We start from the raw sequence: 25,213 nt of genomic DNA on the forward strand, positions 1-25,213 counted from the left end.
CTGGCATACCCGGAAAGGGAAAAACACACAATATTTTTATTACAGGTTATGTAGTAAACTATACAGTGTTACTGGGTCCTGATGAAGAAACCTATACGGTTTCGAAACGCGTTGGAAGTGCTAGTGTTCTGAGACTTAATATCTGCCCCGTTTGTGCGATCTGATCGGGCTACCGGAGAGAGACTATCACGCGAGCAGCGCTGCATCTGAGAGATTATGTCATAACCTGGAAGTGCCGCGACGGAGGACAGAGAGAGAATCACAGCCACCGTGTGTATCCGTGAGACAGGACTGTATTCACGTGAGCTGTGGATGCTCATGAAGTGGCTACCTCATAAGACTCCCCACTGACCAATCTGGAACCTGGTATCACGGAACGGCTCCATTACCTGCTGATGACGTCTGATCCGGTCCACAGTGTTGGTGTATGGGTAACTTACCCCTAACATGCCTAATTGAATTTTATTTGATGTACTGTACTGTACGCACAATACTTACCTTATTGATTTACTGTTTAATTATATTTTTAATGCACTATGAGCGTTGTGCGCTGTGTTTTTTGTGTATTTGTCTGATGTTCTAGGGGGTGCTCTGGGCCATCCCCGGTACCACAGCTGCAGACACTCCATCCTGCCTAAAATGTAATAGGTCACGTAATATACTTCTTTATTTTCACTATATTATCACTTCACGTGTGTGATATTGTTTAATAGTTGCGCACTTCTTCCTCACCTTGTCCTATGCCTCATGTACCTTTCTGGGTTATGCTGAAGCAGGGATCTCTAGCAGTGAGTCGTGCTTGCGTTTTCATGGGGGGATATTGCAAGGACAATGTGCCTATATGTATCTGAGAATCAGGCATGATCCCCAGGTAAATTTTTAAGGGAACTGACAACTACGGACCCCAAGCTACTAGGCACACCCTGACAAAAATTCCTCTGCAAAACCCCCTTTGAAACTCATGCCCTAGCATGCAATCCCTGCTCCCTGGCATACCCGGAAAGGGAAAAACACACAATATTTTTATTACAGGTTATGTAGTAAACTATACAGTGTTACTGGGTCCAAAAGCTAACTCTCTTGAACCCTTATTCATGGATCAGGGATAACCAAAACTGGGCTTGACCTTAATTTGTGAGACAGATTACCCCCTACCATTACATAGATCCCTTTTGTGATTTATCTTGACTTATACCTCGCTCCCTTTAACATGCACCACGAATGCCACATCATAGGCATATCATACTGTATGTGCCGCCATTTATTCTTATGCGCTCAATCAGTCAACTAACCACAACTAGATCAGATTAGGCACACTCATTCTGCACAGAATAAACATTAAGGAAGGAAATGCTCATTTCACCTTCTACATGTTAGCATTAAATCTCCCCATTAGATATTCCTTAGTGTTTTGTTGTGGTTTCAAAAGGATGACATAACATTTGGGAATAAAAATACATCCGAAAAGCCCTGAGCCAGAAGCTAACATAGCAAATATCTCAACAGTCACCATATATTTGCCTTTGGTGCTCAGGTAAGATGGGATGAAGGAAACCCAAACACTACAGAACACCAGCATGCTGAAGGTGATGTACTTGGCCTCATTGAAGCTGTCAGGTAATGACCTAGCAAGGAAAGCTACAATGAAGCTCACAGCTGCTAGAAGTCCCATATAACCAAGGACAGAGTAGAATGCAACCAAAGAGCCTTCATTACATTCAATGATTATTTTCCCAACCTCCGAGTTCATGTTAACGTCCTGGAAAGGAGGAGATATCGACAGCCAGAGTACACATATCAGAACTTGAATAAATGAGCTCACTATGACTATACCATGAGATATTCTGGGTCCCACCCACTTCTTCAACCTGCTTCCTGGCTTGGTGGCTGTGAAGGCGATGACAACCATGACAGTCTTGGCCAGTACAGAAGACACAGCCACAGTGAAGATGATACCAAAAGAGGTTTGTCTGAGTATACAGGTTACATCCACGGGATGTCCAATAAAAAGTAGAGAGCACAGGAAGCTCAGCATGAGGGAGCAGAGTAGAACAAAGCTGAGGTCCCGGTTATTGGCCTTGATGATGGGAGTGTCCCGATACCTCACAAAGAGCATCATGACAATGACAGTCAGAGAGGATAGAAGCAAAGAGAGAAAAGATAGCAATTCACCCAGAACATCTTCAAAAGATAAGAACTCTGTAACTTTGGGGAAACATCTGTCCCTGCCTTCATTGGGCCACTGATCCTCTGGGCACGGTGTACATATTTCCATATCTGGGGAAACATTAGTAATACTCAGATCTTTCAGTAAAACATTTTGCATGTATGTACGCGCTCTAGTACCGAGTTTCTTGGTGAGTAGCACGTCAGAGATAAAATGAAATAAATATATATCAGAAAGGCTAATTGCTTATCAGATTTAGGAATCTCTCAATATCATTGAACACATTATTGAATTTAAATATTGTCTATATAGCATATATGAAATTGAATAAATTTTACAAGCTATTTGTCATGGTTGTTCAGGCTATTTACACCTTTTTACCAGGATCATTCATTGAGCAAAACAAGGTAATGAAGTAAATGTAAATTTATTTGCATAAATTCGTTTACACACAAAGATAGACAAAATACAGACAAAAAGACACACTTACTTTGGGACTGGGGTTGAAAACTACACTTTCCTATGTGCAGGGAACTCTAAATTAGAGTCTTACCCCTACCGGAACTTAGCCAGGAATCTTCTGGAACCCAAATAGGCATATCCATACACCATCGGTACGTTCTATACTGGAACCTGACCGAGAGTTACTCCAAATTTCCGTGAACAAAAATCATCATAAAATCCCAGCCGTGTCCGTTACTATCGTTACTGAGAACTTGGGCGCAAAAGTCTGGTCTTAAACTCTGGCGGGCAAGCTTTTCTGGCTTGAAATCGAAGCCAGTGGCTTTGCTATTTGTGCAGAAGCATCTTTGAAAAGCCTGCTGCGCACTTACAACAGGGAACTCTGCATCTGATTGGCTCACAGATTCTTTTAGCATTCTGTGTTTCATTCACAAAACTCAGCAGCCAATCATTGTGTGGGAACTTTCCCAACCAACCAATCAGAGCCAAACCGGCTAGAAAAGCCAGGTCAGTGGGAATTCTGAAGTAGCCAAGAGACATGCGCAAGTTAGCCATGGATGGAGGTGGCAATCTCAATGCCACCCGCTGGGACAGGCTCCACCAGGTCTGGCAGAGCAAGTGATATCACGGAGGACTGCCATTGATCTCCGGACCTGGTGCTCCGCCTTTCCCAACTGACCAAATGCTATTCACACTTCTGGGCATCTTCTGACTGCTTTGAACTTCGATGTCCAGCTAACTTACCTGCGCCTATTGTTAGCCTGGACAGTCTGTTTGGACATCGGTGTTATGAGAGACCAGGTTTATTAACATATTTATATCAGGATCATATGATTGAGCAAAACAAGGAGGTAAAATAAATTGTAATTTATTTCAGGAAAAGACATACACACAATGTAACACAATTTACACTAAAAATACACTTACTGGGATGGGAGCTAACGAAAGAAAAAACTTCAGAATGAAATGTTAACAAACAAAGTCTGTAGGAGCACTTTCCAATGACTGGGAGTTACTCACAAATGTCCTGGAGCCTTTCTTGGCATGTAATGCCAGCCACGACCGCTACGTTCCTCAGAGCGAGACTTAGAAACTTTTCTCAGTTCAAACCCCTTGAAGCCGGCTCGCTGCTATTTCAGATGGAGCAGCTTTCTTATGTTTCACATTTGCTGCTGATGGTTTGGCGCTTAGAATCTGAGGTCCTGATTGGCTGCAAGGTTTCCTATAGGGTTTGGGACTCCATTCACAAAACCTGCCAGCCAATCAGCGTGTGGGAACTTTATTACCAGCCAATCACCAACTTGCTGGTACCCTAAAGCCGGGCGGGCACTGATTTGGATTCTGCTAAAGGGCATGCACCAACCTGGCACCTCTGCCTCTAAGCATAGCCACCGCACCCGCTGTCCAGGTGCCCCAAAGTCTGGGTTTGGCCTAATGGTTGCCGGATAGCCCTTTGATAGACCAGCATGGGGGTACCCATGTTAAATCAGGTTACCCCGACAGTTCTAAAACCTTGGCATCGACGTGCCATTCAAGTCTGGGACTAGAGGAGACAGATTGGCACCAACGTGGTGGTCATCTGCCCCCTTGGAACCATGGACCTAGAAAGTCCCACCAGCTCTACAATGTATAAACACATATACATTCTATACCTCCAGCTTAATACAAAGTTACCCAAAATATTTATAAGTTCTGTGTGTGTGTTTGTTTCACTCCAACTGCCTGCATGTTCATTTTCAGAGCTCTACGAGCTTCCTAACAGAAGTTAGTAAAAATTGTACTTTTGAAAAACGCTTAGCCACACTCCCTAGCTCCTCATATTTTCACTGGAGCAGGACTTAGAAAATATTTCACTCTTACCACCTTATACATGGTGGGAGATACACTGAACCCTCATACTAGGTTCTGGGGAGTTGAGCATATTCTAGTGGACAGAATACAGAGAAATGGATCTCCCAATGGGTGCTACAAAAATCCGGAATAGATGGCAGCAATATAGCAACTGGGTGTGACATATATAATATATTAACCCCCAATTACTGTGCATTTGAGGAAGACATGGCTCACTACAAAACCTAATAAAAATAGACCTGTATATTGAGTAATGGAGTATCTAACTACGAAATACGGAAGTGAGCCTACATAGGGTAGACCAAACCCATAGATCAAGCTAAAGTAATCCCCAGGTCTATAGGTTTGGAGCCCTAAGTAAACATTAAAAAAAAACACAGTTATATTGTATACAGGGCAAGGAGAATGAGTAAACTCACTTGAAATCTCCTCAGAAATCCATAGTACCCAGGAATGGATTGCGTCGATCCCACAAGCAACAAAGCAGCAAAAATAGAGAGAAAAGATAGCGCACTGCAAAAATAAAGGGCTAGAGGCAAAAAATAAAAAAATATAAAAATGCTTTAATTAAAGTGCATAATAGCCTAAGCTATGGTGAACAAAAAAGAAAAAGGTATCCCTAACGCGTTTCACGCCATAGGGGCGCTTTATCAAAGGGTATAATCCGTTACTATGTGCTTACCTTAAATAGCAGCTCAAACACGGAAGTAAATTTGCGTCAAAAACCACTATGACGTCAGATGGTAAGTGACTATGATGGAAGAGCTACGGAAGCTCTAGAGGGTAAAAATACCTCCATGCTCGAGTGCAAAGTAAGGAAGTCATCAACATACACCAATACAAGGTACAGATCACTGTTAAATGATCTAAGAAGATACAACATACTCATAAAATGTTAAAACAAGAAAAAAGAAGGACAAAGGGTGATCAAAGCAATTAATAAAAGATCATAACGAAAAATTAACACAAAAAATAAATAATAAAAAACGGAACCTCTAGTAACCATGGTGACCAATGATAAACTAATGAAAACATTTTTTTAAACAATAACTTTATGCAAACAAAACAGCTAAAGTGTATCTAATGAAAAAAGCCATAATATATAGAAATATACACATATATATTTTTTCATTATTTTTCATATATTATTATTATTCTTTCACATTGTCTAACATTTATCCATGTATTCATAGTTTACATTATATTTAATAGTGTTTTTGCACCATTTGTGCATTATTTCTCTTTACAATCATTATATGCACATTATTTATTATTACTTCTATATTTGTTTAATATAAATATTTTTTAACATAATTACCTATATATGATTACTTGTGGTTCAATGTATTCTATTATATTATATATATGTGTATATTTCTATATATTATGTTTATTATGTATTATATTATGTCCCATTCCCCCTCCTCTCCTGCCCCTACCCCTTCCCCTCCTGTAAACCTTAGTATATATATATTATATATTTTATATTTTATATATTATGCATTTTATTTTATTTATACATATGTTTATTGATTAAATGCGTATGGTTATCTAACACAATTAATCTGTGTATTTTACTCCCTCTCTAATTCTGAGTCTATCTCCTTGCGCTGACCAATCCACCATCTTCACATTTTCAGGGTAACCAGCAACTTTGGTCCCCTTCTACCCAGACATTCCCTGACAATATTTTAACTGTAAAATCCCCCCTGAAACTCAAACCCTGCGAATCTTCACTGGTTGGCACTCCTGGAACAGTAAAACACACAGAAATATTTTATTACACAACAGTTCATATGCCATAACTGGGTTGACGAGCTGACACTTCAAACTCCCCAATATGGCTCAGGGGCAACCAGCCAGGCATAATGTCTTTATTAATGGCCTGGTTACCCCCCCATCATCACAATCGGTTCCGTATGTAACAAGTATATTACATTACAGTAATGTGCCTACATGTATCCGAGAATCAGACATGACTCCCGGGTACAGTTATAGGGGATCCAACAATGCCAGACTCCAACCTCCTAGACACATTCTGATAACATTTCCTCCGCAAACCCCCCCTTGAAATTCATTGTGATGGTAAGGGGGTAACCCAGCCAAAAATAAAGGTATTATGCCTGGCTGGTTGCCCCTGAGCCTTATTGGAGAATTGATGTAGAGTACCAACTCTTACTCCCAGTAATGGCTTGTGTTTTATGCTGTAACCAAAGTATTTTGTGCGTTTTACTGTTCCAGGAATGTCAACCAGCAGAGATTCACAGGGCATGTGTTTCAGGGGGATTTTATGGTAAAAGTGTTGTCTGATTGCGTCTAACTAGAAGGGGACCAAGTTGCTGTTTGCCCGACATGAAGACACAGAGCACCGGACAAAGTCCTCCCTGGGAAGCAGTTATGCCATGTCTCCCTGCCTTGCCACAGCCCAGGACAGTGTGAGACAGCCCCTGCGCATTTTTTAGAGCTGCTTTTGCTAACTTATTTTAGGTAGCTACTAGAGCTCTGAAACTGACTCTGCGCATAGTGCAGGTAGAAACATATAAACAACCATAACTCAATTTTTATAACGTTCATAAAAATTGATGAATGAATGCCCCGCTTTATTGGTGTATTAAACATGATTGGAACAGTTAGACTTTCATTCATAACACCAGAGAAAGGGAACCACTCATTTTATAATAGCACTCCACTTAGTATGCATGTAGTGTTGAACTGTAAATGAGCTGAGGAATTTACAACTCCTGGATTCTAAAGGCAACCTGCTGACTTCGTGCCACAATGTCTGCTAGAGTCTTGAGTTGAAAGTCTCAGCGTTGCCCAGGTGTTAGGAGGGGAGGGTTAATGTTAAGTTACACAAGTACCCCCATCCTAGTGTGAAGTCTGGGCCATTTGGCAAATGGTTGCCCAGCCCAGACTTACTGTCGCCAGGTATAGGGGTTGTGTCCCATATGCTAAGTGGCAAAGGTGCCAGGTTAGCGCATGCCATTATCAGAATGGGAAGCCACCCCTGCCCAGTATCTGAGGTACTGGATACTCAGGGATAGGTGGGAATACATATCCCCACAGTTAGATTGGTTGTACTTGTTAGGTATGGGGTTCTGGACACGATAAGAACCCCTGCAGCCAGTCCAGAAGCAGATTCAATTCAGATTCCAAGTGCCACAACATCCGCTGCAGATTTGAGAATGAAGGAAGAAGCTCCGTCAGAGTAAACCGCGGTTGCGACTGGCACCACTGACCAAGGGTAGTTCCAAGCCTTTTGCGAGTAACTCCGGCTCCTGGGAAATTACTCTGTAACAGGGACATATCCCTGTTAAGAAACTTGCCTCTGATCCAGAAGTGTGCTGGTTAATTGCACACCAGCAATTAACCAACTCCACCTTCCTAATCAGAGCTCTGTGAAATAGTGTCATGTGAGACACAGGAAGAGGATTCCTGAGCTCACAATTGGGGGCTGACCCAGAAAGGACAGACCAGAGCTCCCTAGTCCACAACTGGGCTGACCTGGAACAGCAGATATCTTGAGCTTCAGAGAGACTGCAGGCGTACAGCAAGACAAAGGGGAGCAGACCTCTCTATACCTGGACAGACATTGCCTTAGCACACAAGGGTGCTTACCCAGGAGAGCAGAGTGCCCTTCCCCTACAGCTACAAGAAACAGATAAGACTTTCTTATGGGACTGTTATATATCTGTATACATCTATTAATACAGTATATTTGGTCTGGTAATTAGCTTAGCTAACCACCCAGTTAGAGAGGGCTGGACTATATGTGTAGATATTCACCAAAGCAGAGTAGGTTTTTATTTGGCTTATTTTGAATATTTTGCTGTGTTAAATGGTAAGGCGCAATAAAGCCTAATTTTAGTTTCACTTTAAACAGTCTCCATTACGTACCTCTGCACACGTCCCTTACAAGCTCCTACAGACTTTATTTTGCAACATTTAGTTCTGGAAACAAATGATTTTGTTTGCCCCCACCCCAGTAAGTGTATTTTGACTGTACATTATGCAACATTGTGTGTATGTCTTTACGTGAAATAAATTACAATTTAGTTACCTCCTGATTTGCTCAATCATATTATCCCAGTATAAAAGGTGTATTAATGTCGTGGTCTCCCGTGATAGGCTTTATTTTACTGGTGATCGATTGAGCCTATGGTATAGCATCCTGCAGGATCCTATAGCAAAGCAAGAAACTCGAAGATAGCGAGTTCCCAAAGCAAGAGGTAGCAAACACACGTTTCACAAGAGCACAAAAAAATACAGATTCACTGTAGAGGGAGAAAGGGGGTGGCCCGGGATTAAAGGGGTTACACCCCATTTGGCCATCCCCTGACCTCACCCGGGAGTCAAAGGGTTAACTGGGCTAAGACCCAGAACAGTAATTTAACCCCTGTAATGACATGTACATGTGTATTCCCCTGTTCCCCTGTTCTATTGTAATGTCTGGTTTACTCAGTGTCTGCATCACACACATACCAGAATCCATCCGGGAGCACAAGGGTTAATAGTCCTTTAATGATTATAGCTCTTTGTGAAGTTTTCCCGCCTTTTCAGGCACCATTTTGCAGGTCCCCATTGGCCGCCATTAGGGCTCCATGCATTCTAATGGAGAATCTTGTTGTTTTAGTCCTGTTTCCTGTAAAGACCAGCAGGTGGCGTCCGAGAGGGAGAGCGGCGGTTTCCCATTGAAAGTCAATGGGCCCATCGACTTCAATGGAGGTTCCTCGAGGTAACTTTCGAAGAACAAGTTGGCTGCCATCCAGACCGCAAACCGCAAAGCGGATACATTTTCAATAGGAGAGCTTTGATCACTTACAAGTCAAGGTCAACGTCAAGTGGCGTGGGAATAAACAGTTCTAGGGCCCCTAGGAATAAAATTATTTTTGCCCCTAGTCCCTAGGCGTCCCCCCACTCAACCACAACCGGGTCCCCACATCCTGGACCCCCGATAAGGGTCGAACCCAGAAGAACGGGTCGCGCCATAGGCTTTGCCGGCGGCGGCAGAAACGGCTCAGAAAAATGACTAAGTGTGAAATGCTGTATTTTGGTACTCCATATCTCCGGTTCCGGAGGGCCCAGCGGATCGAGGTTTGGGGTGTCTGTAGTCACTGCTCCAGCATCACTGCAGAACCATCCTTGACCCGCCTGGACCAACCCGACGGGGTGTGGACCCCCTTGAAGGTTCAGGACTTTTCCCATAGACTTCAATGGCGGAGAAATCCCATTGACCTCAATGGCGGCAATTTACCATTGAAAGTCTATGGCGGAGGAGCCCGTTGTTTTCAATGGGAATTTAGTGAAAAGCTGAGATTTCTTTTTTTAGCGGAGATTTTTGTATTAAAATGAAAAATGATTTAATGTGCATTTGTGTAACTCCGGTTCCATAGGTCGTAGCAAGTCGCTTTTTGGATCATATGGTGTCCCAGTTCCGGCCATGAGAACTGGGAAGTTTGGTTCTGCTAGACCCAATGGAACCGGATATTTTAATACGTTTATGTTTCATGTTTGATACTGTGTCCCAAGGTATGGACAAAGACTCAGAGGAAATTCCTTTGTCCACCAGGATAGCAGATGGCCCAAGAGGCGCCCTAATGTCTAGGATTTAAGTGTTGTTCAAAGGGTCTTGTCACCCTCCCTGATGATTTAATGGTGGAGGAGGCTCAAACCAGAGCAGTCTCCAAGTGTCCCAGTTATCACCTTCCAACAAAGGTTATCTTGCTAGAGATCCAGATGGGTAGACTGGCTGGCATTCCATTTGCCTATGGGGGGTTACAGAAATGAGACCCCAGAGTTCTACTGCGCATGGGCCAGCTAGCAGGGGGGCCTGTCCAAAAATGTGTTCCCCCATCAAAGATTGGCTGGAGATAATTGAACACCAATCACAGGTACTTCAGGTTAAGAATAGAGGGACAAAAGATATATAAACTGCTGTTACCCATATTCCGTTGTTAATCTTCGTTTGCTGGTATGGTTACCTGATATCACCTGAATGATTACCTGATTGCTGAAGAGAAATGCTACATCTAACTTCTCTTTCCCCAACCCCTAAGTAAGTGTACTTCTTGTCTGTTACTGTACTATTCATGTGTTCACCTATCCTAAGGAATAAACTAACTTTATTATATCTAAGACTCGTTCCAGTTCAGACCCAGTGATAAATATATATCATCTGTTACACTACCGACACACTTTATCACACTGCGGCCAGATCCGCAAGCCGGGAGATTTCCCGGCTTGCTAGTGGCCGCCCCTCGGCGTGCCGCGCGTCATAGACGCGCGGTCACGCGTCTTCGGGAGCGTGCACCCCCTGCACGCGCGTCCAGGGGCTCCCCGAGGGAGCCCTGGTGTCCCGCGATCGCGGGACAGCGGCAGGGGGTTCCGGGGGACCCGGCGGACCCGGCAGCGGTAGGGAGAGCGCCCCGATCGGAGGGCGCTCTTCCGCTGCTTCGGCGCGCGCCCGTCACTCTCGGGCGCGCGCCAGGCTACTGCTGCGGCCAAGAACGGGCAAATGCTCGAATAAACTTGGCCGCAGCAGTATATATATTTATGAGACCTTATACAGCCTGCCATAATCTCACCGTGACATTCACTTTGTCACCTAACTTTGTGCATGCGGGCGAACATGGATAAGCGATCAGGATGGTTTCGGTCCTGGGACCATTCTCGGGCCGTTTCCGTTGTGAAAGTTATGGGTTACCGATAGCTGGTCAGTCAAATGTACAAATGGAGGAGGACTAGGAATGCCATGAAGCCTGTATTGCTTTGCCTAAGGGCAACGAGCCCATACCTGCAGCAGCAGTGATCACACTTCAGCCCTGTTCGCAGGAGGTTAATCCAGCCCCGGAGTGAGATGAACATGGGGAGGGAGAGGGTGATCGTTGGGATAATGGTAAAGGACTGATTCTTGGGAGTGCGGTAGGGGTAGTCCCCATGGCTACTGGACCCACCACCCCTGAAATTACCGCACTCCTTGCTTCATGGGGAGAGAGAACTACAGCATCTCAATGCAGGGATGGTATCAGATGCTTATCCATGCCCCGCATGGTTGGGTTGCTAGATGAACTCACCATGGATCTCAGTAAAGGCTACTGGCAGATCCCTCTGACCCAGTAGGCTAGGGAGAAATCGGCATTCATTACTCCGAGTGGCCTCTATAAATTTTTAGTGATGCTATTCAGGTTGAAGAATGCCCTATTTAAACGGCCGCCCGTTCACAGTGATCACAGATCACAACCCCTTCAGTTCGCTACAACGGGTGTCCAGTGAGAAAGCCAAACTGCTACGCTGGAGTTTTGCCCTGCAAGATTTTGACATTATGATCCAGCACAAGAAGGGCAGCGAGCATGGCAATAAGGATGGACTATCCCGCCAGGACAGTCCCATTGAGCCTGTAACCTCAAGAGGTGTTCAGGAGGTGAACTGCTTTGTAATAAAAGTTTTCTGTATGTTTTACTGTTCCAGGAGTGCCAACCAGTGAAGATTCGCAGGGCGTGAGTTTCAAGGAGATTTTACGGTCAAAATGTTGTCAGGGTTTGTTTGGGTAGAAGGGGACCAGAGTTGCTGGCTACCCCGAAACATGTACCCAGGAATCGTACCAGATGCCTGGGGACATGAAGACACAGACCACCTGACAAAATCCTCCCTATGATCAGTTAGGTGGCTCACCGCCAGGTGTCCCTGCTTTAGCACAGACCAGAACAGTAAGACGGGGCAGGGGGATAAATCACATTCAAGGATCCCCCGGTATATGCCCAAACCCCAAGAACCCAGTATAAGGGTTCGGAGTATCTCCCACCACGTATAAGGTGGCAAGAGTGAAATATTTTTTAAGTCCAGCTCTAGTGAAAATATCAAGAGCTGGGGAGTGTGTCTAAGCGTTTTTCAAAAGTACAGCTTTTCTGCTAACTTCTGTTAGGAAGCTCGTAGAGCTCTGAGAATTAATGTGCAGGCAGTTGGAGTCAAACACACACACACAGGACTTAGAAATATGCTGGGTAACTTTTTACTAAGTTGGTGTAGAACGTAGACCTGATTTACACAGTAAAATAAAATGGGAAAATGTTTTTAAATCCAGCGCTTAGAGAATAAAAAACGGCTTTTGCTAACTTCTGTTAGGAAGTTCATAACGCTCTGAAAGTGGCCGTGCGCACAGTTTAGGTAGAAACTTAGAAACGACCATAAATCAATTTTTATAACTTTTCATAAAAATTGATGAATGAAAGTTCCCCTAAATAGATGTATTAAACATGATAGGAATAATTGGGCTTTCATTCAGAACACCGGAGATAGGGAAACACTCATTTTATTATAGAACTCCCCTTAGTATGTGTGTAGTGTCTCGTTGTAAATGAGCTGAGGATGTTCAGTTCAGCTCCGAACCTCTAAGGCAACCTGCTGGCTTGATGCCACACTGTCTGTTGGAGTCAAGAGTTGAAAGCCTCAGAGCTTCTGAGGTATCAGGTTTGGAGGGATAACTCCAGTATCCCCATCCTAGAGTGATGTCTGGGCAATTTGGCAAATGGTTGCCCAGACCAGACTTACTGTCGCCAGGTAGAGGGGTTAGGTCCCATATGCTAAGTGGCAAAGGTGCTAGGTTGGCGCATGCCCTTATTAGAATTTGAAGCCACCCCTTCCAGGATTCTGAAGTTTTGGCAACTCCGGGATAGGTGGTAAAAGTTATTTCCACAGAGAGATTGGCTGCACTTGTTAGGTATAGTGTTCTGAACCCTATAAGAATTCCTGCAGCCCATCGGGGATCAGATTCATCAAGCTTCTTAAGTTTCAGCAAGATTTCAAGTGCCAAGAAACAGCGGCAAGAACGAACGTTGTAAGCAGCGGCTGCGACTGGCACCGCTGACCAAGGACAGTTCCAAGGCTTTTGCGAGTAACTCCCGGTTCTGGGAAATTACTCCTCCAGACTTTATTTTACAAGATTTTGTTTTGGAAACAAATTATCTTGTTTTCCCCCGTCCCAGAAGTGTATTGTGACTTTAAATTGTGGAACGTTGTATGTATGTCTTTTTGTGAAATAAATTACAGTTTATTTTACCTCTTTGCTTTGATCAATCATATGACCCAGGTATAAAGGTGTTAAATCCTGGTCTCCCGTGACAGGCAGAGGTGCCAGGTTGGCAAATGCCCCTTAGCAGAATTGAAAAAGGTGTCCGCCCGGCTTCAGGGTGCTGGCAAGTTGGTTATTGGCTAGTAGTAAAATTCCCACGCTCTGATTGGCTAGAGTATTTTATGAATGGGACTCCGAATACTATAAGGAACCCTGCAGCCAATCAGAAAGACAGATTCTAAGCGCCAAACCATCAGCAGCAAATATGAAATACAAGAAAGATGCTCCATCTGAAAAAGCAGCGAGCCGTCTTCAAGGATTTTGAACTCAGAAAAGTTTTTAAGTTCCGGTCTGAGGAACTTGGCGGTTGCGGCGGGCATTACATGCCGAAAAAGGCTCCAGGACATTTGTGAGTAACTCACGGTCATTGGAAAGTGCTCCTACAGAATTTGTTTGTTAACATTTAGTTCTGAAGATTTTTATTTCATTAGACTGATTCTCGGATACATGTAGGCACATTGTCCCGGCAATATCTCCCCTTTAAAACGCAAGCGCAACTCACCGCTAGAGTTCCCTGCTTTGGCATAGCCCAGAAAGGTACATGAGGCACAGGGATGTATGTGTCTCTGTAGCTGATGGAATACCTAGATTGACGTGGGTACCTCAGGTAGTGCCCAGGTGTCCCAGAACCAGTTTGAGTTCAGGGGGATCCCCAACCATAGATAAGGTTGTGGGGGGACTCTCAGAGTCCAGTCTAAGTTTCTAAGATAGTGTACAGGAATAAGGTTGAAAGGAATAAATGTATATCTTTCTTATTCTATTCCCCATACCCAGAGACTTAAGAAATGTATTAGAACATATTTTATTAATACATTGTTAGTACTGTATGTATGTACAGACCTTGGGGCCTTTTGGAACCGATGTCCAAACAGACTGCCAGGGCTACCAAGTTTGTGCCAGTAAGTCTGCTTGACATTGGAGTTCAAAGCAGCTAGAGGATGCCAGAGGTGTGAAGGCAGATGGACAGCAGGAAAAGGCTGAGTACCCAAGTCCGGTGATCAATGGCAGTCATCCAGGCTGAAATTTGCTCTGCCAGACATGGAGGAACCTGTCACCACGGGTGACATTGAGGGAACCAGGGTTGGAGGTGCCAAATTTTGCATGTCCCTTCGTTCATTCAGATTTCCAGCTAACCTGGCTTTTTCTTCCACTTGTGTCTGATTGACTGCTTGAGAAAGTTCCCACGCTCTGATAGTGAATGAAACTCAGAATACTATAAGTATCGATGCACCAATCAGATTTGTGCCCTCAGTCCAAAGAAGCACAGGTGGGCATTTCACAGATGCTCTTGCGCGAATAGCAGAGCAACTGGCTTCGATTTCAAGACAGAAAAGCACACCAGCCCGATTCTAAGTTCAGCTTTTTGTGGCCACGTTCTCAAAAACGAACGTAGTGGTCACGGCTGGGATTTTATGCCTATTTGAATTCCAGGAGATTGGTGGTAACTCGCGGTCAATTAAAGTCCATGTTCTCTAGAAGATGGGAGTGGTGGCGTGTGGAACTTCACGCCGATTTGGGTACCAGGACATTCTTTGCTAAGTCTTGGTCAGGGAAAATTCTTATTTAGAGTCCCTTGGGTCACAGAAGACCAGGCAGTTTACACTTTTTTACAAGGTTCATTCACGGAGCAGAACAAGATAGTAAAACAAATTGTCATTTATTTCCTTAAGATAGATGTACACACAGTGGAACACAAAATACATAAGAAAGACACACTTACTGGGGGTCTGGGATACAAAACTAGACTTTCCTAGCTTAAATAGAATGTAAAACAAAGTCTTGGGTTGACCTGGACTTAGCCCGAAATGTCCTGGAACTCATATTGGCATGAAGTTTCTGACGCTACCACTGTATCTGCCCCGGAGGACTGGAAATAATTGGACTGCAACTTAGCTCCAAATGTCCTGGAGCTAAAATTGGCATAAAATTCCAGTCACGACCGCAACTTTCTGAGAACTTGGTCCCGGAATGCTGGATTTAGAAAATATTTAGACCTGAATTTTCTGAAGCCGGCTCGCTGCTATTTCTCCAAGAGCATCTTTTAGTACATTAAAATTTGCTGCTGTTCTGGCGCTTAGAATCTCGCGAACGGATTGGCTGAGGGATTCTTATAGTATTTCAGCTTCCATTCATGAAATACTACAGCCAATCCGAACCTGGGAAAATTTCCACCAGCCAATGAGAACGCTGCCAGTCTCCTGAAGCCGGTCAAGCACGGATTCAGAATCTGACAAGGGAATGCTCCAGTTTGGCACCTCTGCCACTTGTCATTCAGAACCCACCAACTGAGCTATGCTCCTCAAGGTGTGGCTTGGGGCAAATGGTGGTCGGTTGACATCCATTCACACCCGGATGTGAGAACTTGAGCCTAACTGCGGTACCCAAATGACTTTCACACTTGGCAACCTCTGAGACTTTCATGTCCGATGTCTGAGTAGACTTGCTGGCATCAAAGTTGGTAGCAAACTCGGATCATTGGTCCTGAAAGACCCAGCTCATTATACAGTGCACAAACATACTGTATATGTTTTAAAACAGACTGTTTGATAAGAACATACACTTTAAATTCTCTTAAATCTTTTGGTTACGGGGAATAGAATAAGAACCTGTACTTTTATTCCTACCAGCCATATTTCCCACACACTATAAACTAGACTTAGACTTTAAAAACTTTCACAACCTTATGTATGGTTGGAGTACCACAGAACCCCTATACCGGGTTCTGGGTGACCTGGGCATTTACTGGGTATCCCCATTAACCTAGGGACCCCTTGACTGTTTCAGGGACTCCTCACATCCCTATGTCCCATTTACCTTTTTGGTCTGTGCTGAAGTCAGGTGGTGAGTCATGCAAGCATTTTCAAAGGGATTGCCGTGCCTATATGTATCCGGAAAAAGACCTGATTCCTAGGAACATTTTTGGGGTATCCAGCAGCTTTGGTCCCCTGCTAGCTAGACACATTCTGACAAAACTTTCTTTGCAACCCTCCCCCCTTGAAACTCATAGCTCAGCAATCTCTGCTTGCTGGCACACATGGAAATGAAAAAACACAATAAATTATTTATTGTTGCAAAAATACAAGTGATGCATTACCATCGGTTAGGCTCAAGAGCTGACACACTAGAACCCAAATACAAGGATCAGAGGTAACCAAATGGGCTTAACCTTTATTTGTGTTCCTGGTTATCCCTTCACCATCACACCTCACCCCTCAAGATGAAGACTCTGTGGCAGTCAACACATCCGGTTGCTCCGCAAGCCTTGCACTTCTTGAGGTCTTTGGTTCACAAGGACTGTCAATCATCATTACCATGCTCACTGCCTTTCTTGTACTGGATGGTTGTCACGGTGAAACAGAACTTATCAACACAAAATCACTGGGAACTGATTGTAGCAAGACAGCGATAAAATAAACCTGTAAGTTTATTTCTTTTCAGAATAATACACACAGTGAAATGAGTAACATGGATAAAAACACTTACATGATGGTATAGGGCAAAATACCTGGACACAGGGATAGCAGTTCACCCTTGGATTCAGGACATCATGAATAGCAAATCACAGGAATGAAATACCAGGTCACAGTGGTAGCAGTTCTTTCCTCAGGATTAGATCTTCACAGGATTCAACAACAGCAACACAGGGATGAGGCTGCAAGCACCTTTAAAGCTAAGCAACCTGGTTTTTAACATGAGCCTCATCGGATTGGCAATGAATTATCTTGCACCTATCAGATCCTGCCAGGTAACGTTGGAAATGGTCATAAGGCCAGCCCAGGTAACTCTGAGCATGCTCAGGGAGCAGCTTGGTAGCACTGCTTACTAAGAAGGGCTCAGAATATCTGGATACTCTGAGTCTGGCTGACGTGTCAGTAGACTGTCAAAGCTTTGTCTCCAGGTGTCACCCCTGAAAAGCAAAATGGTTATCACCTAGTGGTGAGACCCAGTCTGCATATTCAATGGGGTGAGTCATAGCCCCTTTGATCAGCATATTCTCTCCCCTCTGGTGTTACTTATCCACAGGGGTCGCAAAGTGGAGGACCTCACAAAAGGACTTTAAGTGTTCTCCTCTTGCATACACTTAACCCATCAAAGCTCCATTTGGGGAGTTTTGGCCCTGTATTATAACTTATAGCAAAAACATTGACAAGTTCTAAAATACATTTTCCAGTGAAGGAATTGCACTTTAGGGCACGAAATACAGTATTATACTCACAATACAGTTAACCCTTTCCCTCCCAAGATGATTTAGGGGACACACCATTTAAAATGCATTGCAGCGGGGAAATTCAGCTGCAATCTGGGACAAATGCAGATGGTGAAGGGGAATGCAAGTTATAACACACAGTTTACACATTAACCCCTTCAGTCCCAACACTATTTAGGGGCTCGATCGTCAATTTTTTTTAAAGCAAAGCTCCAGAGAAGCTGTTTGCCATTCTCCCCCGAAACCCTTTGCAGCCAACTTAGTGGGTTGGGATCTGTGATCCCCGTGAATGACCTGCCATAAAGGTAGGGCTGCAGTTTCCTCCGAGCCCAAACAATGGCCAGTTGTGGCATACTGTAGGCCACTTCCCAGGGTAGCAGTTTCCTGCTCAGGTATACAACAGGATGTTCATCCGCTTCCTTGCCCACGTGGCTGAGTACAGCACCAATACCGTAGTCGGAGGCATCGTTCTGCACAAGAAACTTCTTGGTGTAATATGCTGCATTATTTGATACTTGAACAAGTGGCCACTGGGGGTCACTATAAAACCTATAAATTTGCACTCTAAAGTTGCAACATCCAGTTATAGACGTCGTTACTGTAGTTGATGGATATTGTATAATTAATAGGACCAAAGAAGGGATCCAAGGGACCCCCTGCAACAGACTCAAAAGTAGTTTTAAAATCAAAAAAATAATAACATTTTATTAAATCAATATTAGACAAAACAGACAAATATAGGGAACATGTAGACAAAGGACATTCAAATCCCCAACTGGAAAGAAGGCTGAATATAGGGTGAGCTGGTGTGTAAATACAGCCTATGCTCATAAGGAAAGGTATTCTGTGTGTATATAGGGTATAAAGGGAGGAAATGGATGTATATACAGATATGCTGTTGAACTTCACACCAAGAATAAATTGCATGGAGAGCAGTTATAACCACCCAAAATAGCGCATATTGAGGACATAGAGAAGTTTTCTCCACATGAGTATATATCTTATTACATCATTGACCATACATATAGGTAACAAATTGATATATGTACAGATACTCGTGTATCTGATGACCAGGGGAGGGGGTTTACCTCAAAGTTCAAATACAGCAAAATGGCCAAATAACCTACAGATCATATAGGCATGGCACTATATGTACGTACGTCGGTGTATGGTGACGTCAGACGCATGACGTGCACCAGGAAGAGACGGTCAGTTTACATGGGGTCTGAAGATAAGGTAGTATAGCGCTGGGCATATATATATACTTGTTTCTTCTCCCAGACCATACCTACGTGGGTACTAAGGTAAATTATGCTATAGTGCCATGCCTATATGATCTGTAGGTTATTTGGCCATTTTGCTGTATTTGCACTTTGAGGTAAACCACCTCCCCTGGTCATCAGATACACGAGTGATGAAGTGACGGTTCTAGCGTCACGAAACGCATTTGAGGAAGGAGGAGTTGAGGAGTTGAGGTGTTCGTTTGGCAGGGAGGGTCGTGGTGGTGCCATCGTGTGACGTCATCCAGTTGCGTGGAGAGTAGCGCTGGCATTGAGACTGCGAGCAGTGAGAGGGCTTGCAGCTCAGTGCACCAGGCTCAACACCCGATACAAGCTGCGGACGGCACATTGTCAGCTGTTTTACAGCAGCAAAGTTTATGTGAGTAAGCTCTTGGCTGTTTTTTATTCATATTACATTTTCTAGCGGTCTGCACCATTATCTCCTATTGTCATTTCATTCCTGGGGATCCACTGAGAATACTTTCGGGTATTAAGCTGTGACGAACCAGTAGATGAGGCTGACTGAGGACTAACTACACATGGGATTCGTGAAGTATAGGAGAATACGTGGACCAAAGAACAGATTCTCTCAATTGAACATAACATCATTATTCTTGTAAGTTGACACCTTTATTGTCTTTCTAATTGAAACCTGGTGCTCGTTACTGCGCAATGGTCTGTTTCCCCTTATCTATCCATATACAGGAGGAATATCGGGGTACCAGCCAGTAGCAGATTTTTTCACATCATTTCCACTTGAACTATCAAGAGAACTTTCAAAGCTATATGGACATTTCTTTGGACTGGGGTAAACTGCAATTGTAAGCGCCGGGGTTTATATTGTATTTCCATTGTTCTAATTTTGCTATATAATCTATCAGTGTGATGGTGAGGCGGTAACCAGGCCATCAATAAAAGTATTATGCCCGGCTGGTTACCCCTGAACCATATTTCAGGGTTTAGAGTGTCAGCTCCTGGACCCAGTGGTTGTACATGAAATGTATGTGATTGTGTGACAATAAAGAATGTATGTGTTTTACCTTTCCAGGAGTGCTAACCAGTGGAGATTGCGAGGCTATGAGGTTCAAGGGGGATTATGCAGTAAAAGGGTTGTCAAACTGTGTCTAGGTTGTCGGTGCTCAGTGTTGCTGGACACCCCAAAAATGTACCCGGGCATCAAGTGAGATTCCCGGCTTCATACGGACACAGCACTCCCGTCAAAATTCTCCCTTGAAAGCAGTTACACGACTCACCGCCAGGTCTCCCTGCTTCAGCACAGACAATAAAGGTAAAGCGGGCATAAGGGTGTAAAGTATCCCAGAATGGCACCGGGGTCCCCGCAGTAACAGAGGGATCCCCAGTTATATGCCCGGTTACCCAGAACCAGTATAGAGGTTCTGGGGGTACTCCAACCATCTATGAGGTTGAGAGGGTTTTTAAGAAACCTAAGTCCGGTTTTCAGTGTATTGAGAATATAGCCCTGATAATGAACCTTAGCTTTTTTTCGTTCTCAAAAAAAGACTTAGAAAAAGTATAAGTCCGGCTCGTAGGGTATAAGAGAATATAGCCGTGAGAATGAACCTACCTGTAAGCGTTTTTTTCATTTTACCATGGGACATAGAAAAAATATGGGAAAGTATATTTTTTTACATGGTGTTTTAAAGGTACAGATGTTGGTGCCTGGTATTATGAGCTGGGGACTTCCAGGTCCATTGGTTCCGAGAGACCATGTAGCTGCCACGACTGGTGCCACCAAGTCTACCCGGGTCCACAACATTAAAGCGGAGTACCCACATACTGGGGTGAATTAAAAATCCTCCGTACTACCATTTGCCTACCAGACTGTGTGGAGCCTAAATCAGTGGGAGGTTTCTGACTGACAAGTGACAGAGGTGCCAGGTTAGCGTATGCCCCTGTCAGATTCAGAAGTCTCACTTGCCCGGCTTCAGAGAACTGGTATCGCTCTGATAGGCTTGTTGGAATTCTCCCACATTCAGGATTGGTTGTAGTATTTATGAATGGAATTGAAATACTATAATAAAGCCAGTAGCCAATCCGGTATTGAGATTCAGCAGAGATTCGTCCAACATTGAAGCGCCAAAACAACAGTGGGAAATTTGAATCTACCAAAAGATGCTCAGAGAACATTGCAGCGAGCCGGCTTCAGATATTTCAAGATATTTCAAGTCCCACTTGCAAGGACCAAGTTCTCAGACTTGAACGTACAGTAGTGGTCACGGCTAGATTTAACGCCGATATTCGTTTCAGGACATTTGGGACTTACTCGTGGTAAAGTTATTTCAAGGCCCTGGAGCTTATTCAGCGGTGGCATGTGGATCTTCATGCCGATTTGGGTTCCAGGACATTTCTGGTTAAGTCCCAGTCAACTACAAACTTTGTTTTATGGACTGTAGAAGCTAGGAAAATCTAGTTTTGTTGCCCCGACCCCCAGTAGGTGTGTTTTTCTTCTGTATTTTGTAATCCACGTCTGTTTCTATGGAATAAATGACAACTTGTTTTACCAACTTGTTTTGATCAGTGTAAGGATCCCGGTAAAAATATGTGAAAGTTGCCTGGTCTCCCATGACAATCAGCATCCGCCATAATAAACTGTAATTCAAATAACCTAGAAACCAAAGAGAAGTGGAACAGTAAGTGGAAGTATGGAATAACTGCGCTTAACCCTTTTCGTGACAAGTATCACCTACCAGATGCATTGGAGATCTCCCCCTTTGAACAAGGAACACAAATATAGCAGCAAACTGGTTCTCCTTCTGGATGTGTTTTGCGGAAGCCTGGAATACAAGGGTCAGTGCACACGGCACGGGGAACCTGTGATAAAACAAAGCCGTTATAATGTAATGGAACAATTACTGCACCGGCACATATTGTTCTACTCTGCTTTAAAGTAGAGATAAAAACGGGGCACAACTGTCATGGGAGACCAGGACTTTTAACACCTTTTTGACCGGGATCATTCACTGAGCAAAACAAGTGGTGAAATAAATTGTAATCTATTCACTGAAAATCGGCATACACACAGTGGAACACAAATTGCATAAGAAGAGGCACACATACTGTACTTGGGACCTGGGCAAAAAAAATAGACTTTCCTAGCTAAAATTGAATGAGTTACAAGGGTCTTTAGTTGGGCGAGACAGCCCGAAATGTCCTGGAACCCAAATCGGCATGGAGTTCCAGACACAACCGCCATGTTCTCCTCCAGAGGACTTGAAATCTTTTCACTGGGAGTTTGCTCCAAATGTCTTGGAGCTAAAACCGGCTTGCAAACCCAGCCGTGACCGCAACGATCCTTTCTGAGAACTTGTTCCTGAAAAGCTGGACTTAGAAAATATTTTGCCTCGGTTTTCTGAAGCCGGTGTCTTTGCTATTTATTTCAATGCATCTTTTGGTACATTCAAATTTGTCGCTGCTGTTCTGACACGTCGAATCTGAAGACATGATTGGCTGCAGGGATTCAGGCTGGTTATCCCTGAGCCATATTGGGGTGTCAGCTTGACAAGCAGTTATGGCATCTACTGTATTGTAATAAAAGATGTATGTGTGTTTTGCCGTTCCAGGAGGTTCAACCAGTGGAGATTCACAGGGCGTGAGTTTCAGGGGGGATTTTACGGAAAAAGTGTTGTCAGGATGTGTCTAGGTAGAAGGGGCCAGAGTTGCTGGCCACCACAAAAATGTACCCAGGAAGCAGACCAGATTCCCGGGGACATAGAGACACAGACCACCGGACAAAATTCTCCCTAGGAAGCAGTTACGCTACTCACCGCCATGTCTCCCTGCTTCAGCACAGACCAGAACGGTAGAACGGGGCATGGGGATGTCACATCAGGGGTACATTCAAGGGGTCCCCGGTATAATAAGGGTCCCCCCAGTATATGCTCCAACGCCCCAAAACCAGGTATGAGGATTTGGTGTATCTCCCACCTAGTATAAAGTGGCGATAGCAAAATATTTTCTAAGTCCAGCTCCAGTGAAAATATAAGGAGACGGGAGAGTTGTTTAAGCGTTTTTTTAAAGTTCTTTTTTGCTAACTTCTTTTAGGAAGTGTAAGGAATCCGCTCCGCGGTTTACTGGTTGCCTTACCTTGCAGACCGGTGCAGTTCTGGAACACTTCACCTGGTATTACTGCAGCCTGGATTCACTCACCAAAGCAATACCAAAGCAATACTGCCACACACTGCTTCTGGTATCTACTGCAGCTGTGCAACCTATCACTGCAATCCAGCCTTGTATTCACTCATTGGAGCAGTACCTTCACACCCCCCTCCGGGATTGGCCCGCTGGCCTTTAAGGACTGCTTTCCCACAATGCTGTACTTTCTGGATGTCACTTACTGTTCTGCCACAAGCCCTCGCTTGTTCTCCTATGCTGATACGGAGGTCTCCCCTGCGTCCTTCAGCTTCCTTCTCCTATGCTGATACGGAGGTTTCCCCTGCGTCCTTCAGCTTCCGTTCTCCTATGCTGAAGCAAAGGTATCCCCTACGTCTTCAGCTTCCTGCTTTCCTGCACTGAAGCAGAGGTATCCCCTACGTCTTCAGCTTCCTTCTCCTGTGCTGCAACGGAGGATTCCCCTGCATCTTCAGCTTCCTGGTTCCTGGGGCCTACTCTTTCCCTAATATAGAGAGGCCGTGTCCTGGTTCCTGCGCTGCAACGGAGGATTCCCCTGCATCTTCAGCTTCCTGGTTCCTGGGGCCTACTCTTTCCCTAATAAAGAGAGGCCATGTCCTGGTTCCTGCGCTGTAACGGAGGATTCCCCAGCCCGCTCAGAACTCTTGCGCTGTGCACTGGTTTACCCGTGCAGCTAGGCGGTGTGCTACTCTGGTCTGCCTACCACCTCCTGAGACCAGTACCGTGGGCCATGGTCGCCGCACGCGCAGAGGCCAACCCCGCGCTCCTAAGCTGAAGCGGGGCCTTCCTGACTACCTGTTGCCGAACTCTTGCTTGAACAAAGTTTATCCTGATGTCTCCTGTCCTGACCCTGGCTTGTAAAACGACGATGCTGTCTTCTCCTATCCTGATTCTGCTACCTATGACTACGAACTGCGCAATCCGGATCAGCCTGCGCGGTCTAAGGTCGGTGCTTTTACAACCCCACCTCAGCCTCGCGGTCCGACCCTGGTTTGTGGCGAGCACAACCGTGACAGGAAGCTCGTAGAGCTCTGAAAATGAACGTGCCAGCAGTTTGAGTAAAATAAAAATGCTAGAAGGACTTCAAAATATTTTTGGTAACTTTTTATTAAGTTGGATGTATAAAGATGTATATGTTTATACATTGTAAATGTGTTAGGAATTTCTAAGTCCATGGTTTCGAGGGACCAGGTGGTCACCACATTGGTACCACTCAGTCTCTTCGAGTCCCGGACTTGAAAGGCACACAGATGCCAAGGTGTTATAACAGGCAGGGTAATATAGTTAAAAATGAGTACCTCCACCCTGGTCTAAAAAAAAGTCTATCCAGCAACTATTTGCCAGGCCCCAGACTTTTTGGCCCCTGGACAGCGGGTGGGCTGGATACTGTTTGCTAAGAGGCAGAGGTGCCAAGTTGGTGCATGCCCCTTAGCAGAATCGAAATCAGTGCCGCCCGGCTTAAGATACCAGCAAGTCGGTGATAGGCTGGCAGGAAAGTTCCCACGCACTGATTGGCTGGAGGATTTTATGAATGGGACTCCAAAACCTATAAGAAACCTTGCAGCCAATCAGGATCTCATATTCCAAGCGCCAAACTCAAGAGGCAAATTCAAGATTCGAAAAAGATGCTCTGGGAGAAATAGACACGAGCCGGCTTCAGAGATTTTTAACACACGAACGTTTCTACAGTATGTCCCGCTTTGATAAACGTAGCGGTCGCGGCTGGGAACCGCATGCCGAATTGTGTTCCAGGACTTGAGAGTACCTCCCAGTCAATGGAAAGGGCTCTTACAAACATCAGTTGGCAACATTTCTTTCTCAAATCAAATTATATCATTAGCCCCTATCCCAGTACGTGTGTTTTCAGGGCAAATTCTGTTACATTGTGTGTGTATCATTCCATGGAATTAATTACAGTTTTTTTTACCGCTTTGTCTTGCTCAATCAATTGGTCCCGGTATAAAAGGTGT

The 25,213-nt window shown here is 44.4% G+C and overlaps 1 protein-coding gene across 1 annotated transcript in view; it reads right to left on the minus strand.

Annotated features, from left to right (window-relative positions):
• Positions 1 to 732: 732 nt before the first annotated feature.
• Positions 733 to 25,213, minus strand: part of LOC142465620 (vomeronasal type-2 receptor 26-like) — a 58,885-nt gene continuing 34,404 nt past the window's right edge. Inside the window, exons 4-5 of the mRNA XM_075569766.1 lie at positions 21,803 to 21,926; positions 733 to 2,277 (exon numbers count right to left, since the gene is read on the minus strand). Of these exons, the coding sequence (XP_075425881.1) occupies positions 1,367 to 2,277; positions 21,803 to 21,926 (1,035 nt within the window). The 3' untranslated portion in view covers positions 733 to 1,366. The remainder of the gene's footprint in view (positions 2,278 to 21,802; positions 21,927 to 25,213) is intronic.

Source organism: Ascaphus truei, chromosome 1, assembly GCF_040206685.1.
Source record: "Ascaphus truei isolate aAscTru1 chromosome 1, aAscTru1.hap1, whole genome shotgun sequence".
Lineage (NCBI taxonomy): Eukaryota > Metazoa > Chordata > Amphibia > Anura > Ascaphidae > Ascaphus > Ascaphus truei.